General features: G+C 38.5%; 1 protein-coding gene across 1 annotated transcript; it reads right to left on the bottom strand.

Annotated features, from left to right (window-relative positions):
• Positions 1 to 9,475: 9,475 nt before the first annotated feature.
• On the bottom strand, positions 9,476 to 10,405 carry LOC124449229 (putative nuclease HARBI1). Its single transcript, XM_047000169.1, has one exon. It carries the CDS (start codon positions 10,403 to 10,405, stop codon positions 9,476 to 9,478), a length of 930 nt encoding a protein of 309 aa, XP_046856125.1.
• Positions 10,406 to 12,714: the final 2,309 nt, after the last annotated feature.

The following is a 12,714-nucleotide window of genomic DNA, read 5'->3' as shown; positions in this document are numbered from 1 at the left end:
AAGCGTTTCTTTTCCGTACTATGAAGCCTGTGACCTTTACAACATGGTGCTCCACTCTCACGTACGACATAGAGGATGAGAGAAATCATTTGCCTCTTTCTGCGGTTCACTTTGGTATTTTATTTCAAGTGGCATTGGCAGAATCAAATTTAACTTCTGAAAAGGTTGATGTAATCAAATCTAGATGTCAACAATTTCTGGTTGAGTTTCTCAGGCAAATGAAGCAAAGGTTGCCATGCAATGTGGAGCGGCTTGAGTCTATTGCTGATCTAAGTCCAACTGTTGTTACAGGCAAACAGAAATGATCTCTTCAAGACCTGTTGTTTCTTCCACTATTTTCCGGAGATTTAGATAAACTTGACCAACAATATCCCTCTAGGGGCCACGGTTGCTCCTGAGCAACATTGAATATATTACCTGTCTTTGTTCTTACATACAAAATTTTCCCATTCCAAGCCAATGTTGCTGCTGAACAACATCCAAAACTTGTCCCCAGCCCTAAAAAATGGTGCTCGGCTAAATATTACGGATTCTATATGTCGTCAAAATGGCTGCATCAACAAGTCAGTGTTAGAGTGTGTGTAAGGTAAGAAAATTTCATCTAGTTCTCTTTTATGTGTAAATTTTATGGGAATTTTATACATAGCAAAGAATGATAAATATCTAAAAATTATTGAGACATATTGAAACTCAGGATTTACTGTAACATACTTGTAGAAACGATCGTGACATAAATGTGTTGCTCACAAGCAACATTGGCTTCTAATGACAATATGGACGTCATATAAGTAGACGCTGTATTTTATAATATTCATTTATTCTTAGAAGTAATGACGTGAATTTTGTTTTAAAAAATACAAAACTTGTAATTGTATATCAAACAATTGTTCTCTGAGATACCTTTTTGTAAGATATTTTCCTTATATTTTGATTTTCTTTGTGACATTTTGTAAAATTTTGGTGTGTGGAAGTTACGACCTTGGATTAAAAATATAGGGATAGTTTCCTCACAACAAAGTATGAGGAATAGTAGTCGACAAGTAACAGGTAGTTAGCATTGTTCCAGTGATACAAGTCTGATGACACGACTTCCCAAGGTTTCAGTACTTCTTGTTGAATTATCGTTTCCTTAGGATTTGAAGTTTGGTGTTGCTGGCAGGAAGCACATCTTTTTACCATGTCCTCGATGTCTTTGTCAATGCCATACCAGTAGACAGCTTGTCTAGCACGTAGTCAACATTTCTCGATTCCTTGATGTCCTGTGTGTATCTGGTGAAGTATCTCGGCTTGGCATGTCTTTGGGATGATTACACGATCACCTTTCATGAGAATACCATCATGTACAGCTATCTCGTCACGGAAATTCCAGAACTGGTGAAGGTCGATGGGGCAGTTTTGGCGATGCTCAGGCCATCCTACCATGACTTGGTGTGTAAGTTTCTGAAGTAACGGATCAAGATGTGTTGCAATCTTGACTTTTCGAGCCGCTCGTAGTCATGTGTGCAAGAGATCCGATGCTGACGTCTAGTTGAGGTATCTCTGGTCCAGGAAGTGGTGATCTTGAAAGCATGTCGGGAACTGGCAATTGTTTTCCAGGAACATATTTCACAGTGTAGTCATATGGTTGGATCTTGAGTAGCATTCGCTTAATCCGGGGACTTGCAGTTGAGACTGGTTTCTTAGTAATTGATTCCAAGGGTTTGTGATCTAATTCCACTAATACGTGGCGTCCATACGTGTAGTGATGAAATCTTGTCAAAGCGAAGACTATGGCAAGCATCTCTCGCTCGATATTGCTATAGTTCTGTTCTGTGTTCGTTAGGGTCTTGCTGGCAACTGTTACTGGCTTGTTGTCTTGATAGAGTATGGCTCCGAGTCCTTCCGTTGATGCGTCACACTGGATTGTCACAGGCCTTGTCGGGTCGAAATAAGCTAGGACTCCAACATTTGCGATGTTGTCTTTGATTCGCTCGAAAGCTTCCTGATTTTCAGGTCCCCACTGGAAATCAACATCTTTTCGAGTGAGTTTGTTGAGTGGTGCACAGAGATCAAATAGATCTGGGGTGAATGGAGCAAGGTATTTGGCTGATGACAGGAATGATAGCAACTGGCTCACATTCTGAGGTTGCTTCATATCTTTGATGGCAGATACCTTGGATGGGTCGGGTTTGATTCCTTCGCTGGTCAAGATGTGTCCGTAGAAGCCAATGCTGCTCTGCTTGATGTGGCATTTGTCATAATTGAGAGACAGGTCACGTTCTTTGGTTCTCTCCATCACTCGCAAAAGATTTTCGTCATGTGTCCTGTCGTCTTTGCCGTAAACTACGATGTCGTCGGCGATGCAGATGATTCCTGGCAATCCGTCGTATGTTTCGTCAATCTTTCTCTGGAAGATATCTTGTGCAGATACCAAACCAAATGGGAGGCGCTTGAAACAATAGCGACCCATGGGAGTGTTGAAGGTTGTCAAGAGCTTTGATTCTTCAAGGACCACGTTCCAATACCCAGATCTGGCATCAAGTTTACTGAAGACTTTGGCGTTACTGAGTTGGGGTAGCACGTCTTCAAGTTTCTGGATGTAGTGGTGCTCACATTTGATCGCATCGTTGAGTCGCTTAGGATCCAGGCAGATCCTTACATCGCCGTTTGGCTTTGGCACTACCACGATGCTGCTAACCCAGTCTGTGGGTCCGTCGACTTTCTCTATGACACCGATGTCTTGTATGCGTCGAAGTTCCTTGCGGAGTGGTTCACGCTGACTTTCTGGCACGGATCTTGGGGCGTCCTTACACGGGATAGCATCATCTCGTATGGGTATCTTGTATTTTCCTGGAAGTGTTCCAATCTCCTTAAAGCATTCAGGATAATGCTTAAGAAGGGAGTCCTTTGAAATCTGGATGGGCTTTTGTTGGGTCTTAATCTGGCATATGTCTGTTTGGCTATTACACAAGGTGCAGTCTGTGTTACAGCTCTCTTTGATCAATCTCAACTGGCGTAGAGAAGGTAGACCAAGCAAAGGGGTATCGTTAGTTTCTGTCACAAGGAACTGGGCTTGCGCAGTTTCTCGGTCATGGCGTATGGTTGTGGTGAAATACCCAATGTGTTGTAGTTCTGAACCACCGTATGTCTTAACTTTGACTTGGGCAGGCATAATCTTTGTTTCTGGCTTAAGCTTTCCAGAATTATCAAAATCGTTAGGGAATAGCTCACGGTAGATTTTCTTTGAAATCACACTGGTAGGCACTCCGGTGTCCACCTTGCAGCGGAGATTACACGGTCCTCTTTCTCCGTGAATTCTGACAGTAGAGAACAGTTCCTCTCCCTTTAAGGCGCAGTACTCTAAGGAGTCAAAGGTGAAATCAATTGTGTCGTTGTAGTCATCACATGACGTTCCGGCGTATTCTAAGGAATTGACATGTGTTTTGGCTGATGATTCGCGTCTAGGGTTCTGCTGGCTCCTATCCATCTGGCGATATTGCTTTGTGATGCAAACTTTTTCCCAATGTCCCCGTTTTCCGCAGAAGTTGCAATTGGCCTTCCAGGGTGGACATATATCGTCGCGACCACAGTTGAGACATCCATTTTGTCTGACGTTTGGGCGATACGGTGGCTTTTGGGACTGAGTTGTTTGGCTACGTTGATGATATTGACGGTTTTGGTTTCTAGGAGTAGATTGTACAGCGCTTATTGTTTTAGTTTCTTGGAGGGCGGTCACGTGTTTCTGTGATGCTTCTTCGGCGCGAGCTATTTTCATGGCGTCGTGGAGCTTCAAAGAGCTATCCTTGGTGAGTAATTTCTTGCGGACCTCGTTTGAATTAACTCCAAATATAAGTGTGTCGATTAGTTGTTCTTCTTTGTCTTTGTACTCACAATCATCAGCGAGTATTCTGGCTCTTGTCATGAAACTGTCGATTGTCTCATCTGGCGCTTGTTTTGATTCACGGAGCTGAGCTCGGACCACGCGAAAATTTGTCTTCGGTCGCACGTATTGTTGAAGTTTCGACCAGTAGCTGTCAAGCTCCTTTTCTTCGTCGGCTGTGAGGTCCAATCCATTGATTATGTCTTGTCCTTCGTCACCAAGAAAGAGTCTGAGATAGTTTACTTTTACGGCTTCGGTTTGATCATTTAACGGTCCATCGAACACGATTTCGCAATTCCTCTTGAACTTTCTGAAGGTTTCTGGAAGATTTCTGGCTGTCCAATCCATTGACGGAAACGGTATACCACGTAGATTATCCATTGATATGTTTAAAGCTTGTTTCTAGCGGTATTTGATTGAGAAAATGGCTTAAAAATCCACAAATTCTGACACCATGTTGTGATATCGACTTGAACTTTTTAATGAATTGATTTACATACCACGAGGTAATTTACATATCACGTGATTCTATAACAATTTGCATATGAATGTAAACAAATCTAACATGAGTATATCATAACAGTTTACAAACAAGGATTTTTGAATATTTAAGGCATTTTAGCGACCTTTTACTTATTTCAAATATTTGTCATGGATAAAACAGGTTAAATCAATTTGACATCAAAATTATTACGATACCTGTAAAATATCGGCGTTCGTTTTCATTTAAAAATTGCTCGTACAAGAATCGAATTTGCCGCATTGTTGCTAAAATCATAAGGAAATACAAAAAAGAAATGGAGATTTTGTAATCCAAACGTTTGTTAAGTAAAGTAGCGACTTGCGAATGCGAACGATCATTGCCAAGATTTATGCCGTTATGCACTATGTTTTCGAAAACGATTGTGTTTTAAGCGAAATTTACACTCTGGACTTGGTACTTCTCTGGGCGGGGAAAAGAGGATGGTGTTTTGTAATCATTAAATACAATAGAAAAAACGGTTAGCAAAGTATCTGCTGTGTTGTTCAGCTATGCAAAGATGGATGAGAGATAAAATGTGTATGATGAATGCTATGATTGATGGAATCTTGCCAAAAATTATCACAGCACAACGAGCCTGGCTTTTATGTGCTAAGGGAAATTTGCTCTGTGAGTCAAGTTTGACATATAAGAAGATCTTTTGTACTTTTGGGTTGAGAAACTTTTGCTAAACAATATATGGCTCGTGCTGACAGAAAGAAAAAGTTCAGCAAAAATATAGCTACAGTTAGGATGCACATTTAAATAATTCTTGAGACATTGAGACGGAAGAACACCACTCTTCAACAAGTTTTACCACCAAATAAACTTTTTCATACTTTTTGGAGGACCTGTCCCTTTCATTCAAGATGATAAATCTTGGCTCATTTGACTGATGTGGCATTCAACATTGAATGAACAGCAGTTTTTATTATTAATGAAAACATTGTCATGATATAATATAAACCAAATTCCGAAGAAACAAGACATCTTGAGATTGCAAAATATGAATCAAAACAAGACGAGAAGTAAACTGTAAATTTTCGACTTTATTTCAAAGTCATCCTCAGACAGAATGATATTTAAAACCAAACATACACATATATTTACAACGCATGAAATAAGTAAACGGAAGTAAGCAATAGAAATTAAATAGTGTGATATTTACAAAGGCAGAGTTGGAAGAGGTGTATTACAAAAGGATGAATTTAACACAATAACAGGAAAAGCTTACGCATAGACCACAGAAAACAGGACGTTGTTAATCAACTGACGACAGTCTATGCACAAGCGGTTAATCCTACATCATTGTACGATCACTTACTTATAAGTAGAGAAAAGAAAGTTTTAGTCATGTTGGTACTCAGTAGAAGTCCACATCAAAGGAAAGTCACAAGTAAAAGTTAAACGAGAAACCCGAAAAGAGATAAATAAAAGAAAATGAACCTATACAAAAGAACTAAAGAAACCAGAACATAATATCCATCAACGAAAGAGTCACTAAAGCAGTTGTCCTACATAAGTTTGAACACTTAACATTTATATTATAACGTTTGTATCAGAATTATTAGTGTATTGAATAAATATCTTAAAAATTGATAACAACTTCTCCACAAAGTTTTATTTCTTTTGTTACGAGCAATTGAACCAAAACGACCGTTTTATTATTACTCGGGACGTTCGTAACAGTAGTTAACATTGGGTTTTACTCTGGCGATGGTCCCTAGTAATTTTCTGTCTTTGAAGACCTACGAAGTTCATTGTATCATAACTTTGGATATACACAACGTAAATAATAAACTTACCAACAAATTATAGCTTAAAAAACGATCTTTCAGATAGTGCAGAATTCATTCGTTTTGATATCATTTTACACGAGATATTAAGGTTTGAATTAACATAAAAGCAAAAAAACGCGTCCGTTTAATTGTTTACAATTTTAATTTTGATGTATTTTGCCTAAAATAGAAGAACCGCCATCTTGAAAGCTTTCTATGAGGCACGAAACGGGACAATATTTGCGTAATATTGAAAAATTATCGATTGTTTGATTTTTAATTCGGAACTTTAAAATCATATTTCAAACTTTAAAATCATATTTCAAACTCGTTTAATTTATATGCTAAATTTGAAAAAAAATGTGCGAAACTGCAAATTGTAATTCTAAACTAAAAATATTTGCTAAACTTTAAAAATTGGTTCTAATTAATGCAAATTTATGCATGATAATTTACGCGATGTAGTTGATAACTTGATACTGATATCTGTGTTGTTTTCACGTGTGCTGTGGGGAGAAAGACATGGAAGATGCGTTAAATAAGGCGTTACAAAGAATTTCTAACCTAGAAAGGATAGCTAGGACTCCTAGTATATCTCAATTTGGAAGGGAAAGCGTTGCAATGTCACGAAATAGTAGTTCAACGGCTAATGCAACTACAAGTACGAGCGTCCCAGAGGAAATTTATCGACAGTTTCCAAGCCTACGTAGGCCTCAAGCATCCCCTGAAACATCGGTGTCCCGCACAGGATGAAGAGAACAGCATTTTTACCAGGCCGCCACTGGTAGAAAAAAGTCAAGCACCAGTGCTTGTAGAAACAATAAATATTCAAAGCGCGTAGTGAGACTTGGTTCTTATCCCCAATCCAGAAGAAGAAACTGTGCCCACGCATTCCACAAGAGTTATGTTGGATAGTAAAGGCTTTGTGGTGCTCAGCTTTCCTTTTCAACGTTAGTGGGATACACAAATACTAACACGTAAAATTGCGGAGGCATTTCCTAAGTATTTGCTGTTATGTTTCAAGTACATGAAAGTAAGTTGAAAATGCTTTTAATATACCATATGACTGCAATGAAATGGTTATCTGTACATCAAATTATCAGAAAATGCCTGTTTCATTTAATTATAACTATAGAACGAAAAAATTTTTTGGTTCAATATCTCTACGGACATTTCAGTTGAGTAGCATTTCTGTGAAAGCAAATTTGGAATGGATCATGAACTTCTCCATTTGTTTGACTGAATCTTTACTAACAGTAATGTAAATTTACATTAGGCATCTTATGGCAAACTCATCAAACCAAACCTTGCACCATGAGTGGAAATGACTGGTAACCTTTTGCTTAAACTTTCTGGTCAAGGATCAGTCTACATTCGTTCCTATGAGTGTCTGGATGAAGATAGTGATTATGAGAGTGCACATATTTTATAACTTGGTGATAAATTGGTTAGCAATTGTGAATTCGGTCAGTGTTAAAGGTTTTTCGGCTTTGTCTGATTAAACATGTCATTATTTGGTCAGAAATCGAAGAAAAATGAGAAAAGCAAGACGGACTCCTTTATTTGGAGTGATGATGAGGTCGAACTCTTACTAAAAGTAACATTAGAATATAAAACATCCAACGCTATGGAGAATGTCGATTGGGAATCGATCAGAAGCAATTATGATGACATTTTTAAACGTTTCATTGAGCAGTATCCTTCGTCGGAAAATGCCCTGATGATGGGGAAAAATTACCCCCACCCAAACGAAGAACTTTCCAAATCAGTGTTGACATCCAAATTAAAAATTGTTCGAAAGAAGTTCAGGGAAGCTGTTGATTCAGGTAGGAAAAGTGGACATGGCCGCGTAGTATTGCTATACTTTGAACTATGCGAGCAAATATGGGGTGGTTCTCCTGCCACGAGTACGATAGCAGATGGAATCGAGACCGCTGAAATCGACGACGAACACAGCTTGAACCCAGAAAGTCCATATTATATGCTTAATGGAACTATCAGCCCTGAATTAGAAAATGAAAATAGCCCTGGTGATGCAACTAGTTATGCTAACATATCAACAGACAATGTCTCAACCTCCAGTAGCTCATCTTCCAGGGGTCAAGTCAAAGAGAGAAGGGACCTCCTTAATGCAAGATTACAAGGACACAAGAGTGAGAAACTCAAAAGAAAAATGCCTGTTGATGCACAACTCATTAACATATCACATGAAGAACTTCAAATAAAGAAACAACTCCTAGAGAGAATGGATAACAACATGGACAAGGCTTACTCCAACCAAATGGAAAAGCTCTCTAGTAACATGGAAAAACTCACTGATTCAATATCTGAAGGATTTGTTTTATTGAGGCAAATGATGTGTCCTGCACCAGGTGTGATTCAGCCACAGTACATTGCTCCCCAGGCAAACTACAGCATGTTCAACTACAGCAAAACACAACATGCTTCTCAGCTAAACACTCCAGCGGCACATAGCGGACAATTTTTGAACTCTCAGTCCTTGTACTCAGACAATGAGAGTAGTTTTTAAGCTGTAGTAAGGAGATATGTTATATATTAGATATTATTAATTTCTTGAGATTTATGACATTGAAAATATTGTTGGTTTTGTTCAAAGTTTATAATACATCTTATTAAAGATGATGCATACTGTAAATGATATATAAGGTTATAAAATATTATTGGTATATTTAATTATTGCTGGTATATTGAATTGTTACTAGTATTTTGCATGCACTCTGATGATATAATTAACTGTACATTTATGGAGCAAATTCAACCAGAAGTTTATGGTAAGTTTCTCACTCTAAGTGTTGATGAAACAATTCAAACAGAAAAATTACAGTAAAAGTTGACAAAACAACGAAAGTTATTAGCTACATAAAGGCCTGCAACATGATGCTATTTTTGATGCAACTTGAAACATTAATTTGCTTTTAATTGAGTAATGTAAAATCAGCTAAAAAGCAGTTTTTTGCATTGTGCTAATGAATTTATACTAATGCATATTCATCAACTTAACTCTTTCTCTTATTAACATGTAGAATTTTGCTTCAAGTTACAAGAGATAGCACATCATGTAATCTGGCTGAGTGAATACTGTATAATTTTAAGGGTCAAAATAATTTGTGAGAACTCTCCTTATTTTCTTCCCTTCAGCTTCATTACAATCTGTTCTGTAGTTGTTGTGACTAGGTGCTGGCTGAAAGTGGCTATCATAATCAATAGCTGAACAAACTTTGTCTTCTCAATAATCTCTTTGTGAACTTCACAAAGTTGTGAAGGACAAAACATGCATAGACAACAGTAGAGATATCTTTAATGTTTATGTCCATTGCCCTCTTCAAAGCCCCAAACCTTGCTTTTAGACGACCAAATGCATTCAATCACCATTCTTGATTGGCAAAGGGTCATACCAAAATATTGCTCCTGAACTGTTGAACCTCCATTTGAGTATTCCTTCATGAGGTATGGCATAAGGGGATAGGCTGGATCTCCTAACAGGAATACTGGAATGGGATTCTCATCTGAAAGTATTTGTCGTGGGCATGGAGGTATTTCCCTACTCTTAAGAAAATAATTTAACTTTGAGTTGGAAAATACTCGGGCATCGTGAACACTCCCCGGCCACTTGACGACGACGTCCATAAAGCAATACTTATAGTCACATGCAGCTTGAACATTTAATGTATACCGTCCTTTTCTATTTATGAAATCTGTGGAATTACATGCTGGTTGCCTAATTTCGATATGCGTACCGTCAATTGCGCCCAAACATTGAGGAAAGCCGTGCAATCTGTGGAAGTTCCTGATATGCCTCTCAACATCTTTTGTGAATGGCAGTTTAATATATTCAGGTCCAAGTCGAATCGTGATAGCTTTACACACTTTACGAATTATTTTGGATACAACTTGACACGATAATCCAAAGGCATTCGCTGTTTTTCGCATACGTCCCTCGTCACTTATGTAATAGAGTGTGACCGCTACCTGCTTAACCACATCTACTGGGGACCGCATTATTGTTGTCTTGCCTTCTATGTATGGTCTAAGTTCGTCAGCTAATTCGTGGAGAGAACGTCGACTCATGCGAAAATTTTCACGCCATTCTTCTTCTATCACAGTTTGCCTGACAAAATTGTCCCACCAAGCGCTTGTACGTCCTGGTCGGACCCAAAATCTTCGACGACGAAATTGTTTTCCTGCTCGTTTTACTTGTTTATAGCGTCTGATCCGTGCATCAGACATGGAAATAAGCCTGAGGATATCAAGCTTGCGTTTGCAATAGTTGAAGTGTACAGAAAAAAATTGCTAAGGTCAACTGAACACACGTTACAAGACTGGAAATAAGTCCAAGTAAAAGAGCAATGGTAACTGTATTAGTGGCCACCATGTTGAAAATTTGCGCTATAACAGTTGCTAGGCAATTCTGGTTAGAAAAATATCCGGATTTACCGTCCACACGCATCCAAATTGTTTGCGGATACAAAAATTTTCACTCTAGAGAGCGGATTCAAAAGTTTCCGGATAACTCTCTGAAATATTCGGATGCGTGTGGACGAAAGGCTTATCCGCAACTTTTTTGTTGCGGATACGAAAATATCCGTATACGTGTGGACGGGGTCTTAAAAGTTTGTTTCCACAATTTAAAAGTTTGCTTCCACGATTTAAATGTTTGCTTCCACATTTAAAAGTTTGCATCCACGATTTAAATGTTTGCTTCCACGATTTAAATGTTTGCCACCACATATTATGTTTGCTGATGTCCCTTACGGGCCATCGTACTTAAGCCATTGTAGCCTGGTTATTAGCCCGAAATGGCCATGGCTTAAATACTTTTAATAACCTCGCTTTCTCAGTCTTTACTGAGAAATATCCGACCTCATTCTTTTTTGCACAAATCTTGGTCTGTACAAAAAGACCTTGGTCCATTATTTCTCTGTAAAAACTTCGACCTCTGTGATTAAGGGCTTAGTACTTAAAGAGGGTTGTTAATACAGCTCATGCCCTCTTTGAGCCAGGCGAAATTTGGCCCAAATGAAATATAAGGTCTTTTCCTCGAACGTTTTCTTCCCTCTGCCTGACTCCATCTGGGTCAATCTCCTTCATTAAAGCAGATACCGCGACAGGGTTAAGTGATGTCTTAATCACAAGGCATGCCAAATATATCAGTAACCAGCAAAAACCAGCTTCTTGCATCACGTTTTCTATGGAAGTTCGAACAGTTTCTTCGTCAAAACCAGCTTCTCATCGTTTTAAGCCAAGCTCTTTTAATTTTCGTTTAAGTGTCTGAACATGTATCTCGACTCCATCTTGCTTTCAAGCAATTTTACAATACCACGATATCGATTACCACGATAAAAATATTTCTCTACGATATTGTCAATGTTATCTCCATTATTTCAAATTTCACTAACGGCAACGTTTATTCTAGAACCACATTCATGGCGAAAGTTTGCGTCTTCTGAACAAACCACACCACATGAATTACAAAACATTTCCGCATGATGGTAAAATAGATGAAGATAGATTGGAAACAGAAGCTGGAGCTCATATTTTGTTCGCAAAAAAAACCAAAAACGTTCTAAAGTGTCGGACGATGAAGTAAAGATTACGGTGTCCTTAATGGAAAACAAAAAGGCTAAGCGTGGAAACTCACTCGCACTTAACATTTCGGTGGCCTCAACTGCTGATGATATATTGAAAGCTGCAATCTTGAAACACTCTGCATTTAACAAGAGCTTCAATTCAAAAGTTGACTACATGTTGGTGTTCAAAGATGGGAGCGTGGTCAATAATATCCCAGGAACGGATCCTCACGAACTATTTACTTTGTCTCGATACAAAGAGGTGTCTGGTTTTGGTTACTCTCGAGTAAAACTATTTCTTGTACCACTGTTGGAGAAAAAAATAAACGCACTGAAGTCGTTTCTTGAGGAATTCGGAAAGCTCTTCAAGTGATGAATAAATGCCCATTATTGAAATTGAGCATAAAACAGCTCAAAGTGCTGCAAATGATAGCTCATCAGCAGTTGAATTAGGATCTTCCCAAAGTAAAAATATGTCATCAGAGTGCTTTAAAATATCTTCTGCAATTGTTTTAGCCACTAAAAATAAGGATACTCCATCAACCTCATTAAGTAGTAATCAAAGTTCTAAATCAATTATCAAGGCAATTCCTAAGGTCGAGTGTCCTCTTTTTATTTAAGTTATTTCCCATCAATCAGATAGAGGTGCATGCAAATCAATGCTCAGGCTCGTTTGGAATTGTAAAGGAAAATAATCCTAATGCTCGCCTGGTTGGCGACTTGTCCAATGCTGGGATCGCATCAAGTGACGAAAAAGCTGATAGTCCATCTTTATTTCAGTGCATTACAGACTTGAAAATGCATTCTCTTAAGTCCGATGAAGAGATGGTGAGAAAAACAGTGAGAAGGAAAAAAGTTTGGGAAAATTATAAGAGAGCAAAGAGTAAATACTACACTCCAGATCGTCTCTTAAAGGTTACATTTGCAGGAGAGGCTGCTGTTGATGATGGGGGGCCAAGACGAGAGTTC

The sequence above is a fragment of the Xenia sp. Carnegie-2017 genome, unplaced genomic scaffold, assembly GCF_021976095.1.
Source record: "Xenia sp. Carnegie-2017 unplaced genomic scaffold, XeniaSp_v1 HiC_scaffold_23, whole genome shotgun sequence".
NCBI classification, from domain to species: domain Eukaryota; kingdom Metazoa; phylum Cnidaria; class Anthozoa; order Malacalcyonacea; family Xeniidae; genus Xenia; species Xenia sp. Carnegie-2017.
Note: the sequence above shows the minus strand (reverse complement) of the source record. Positions and strands in the feature narration are given on the sequence as shown.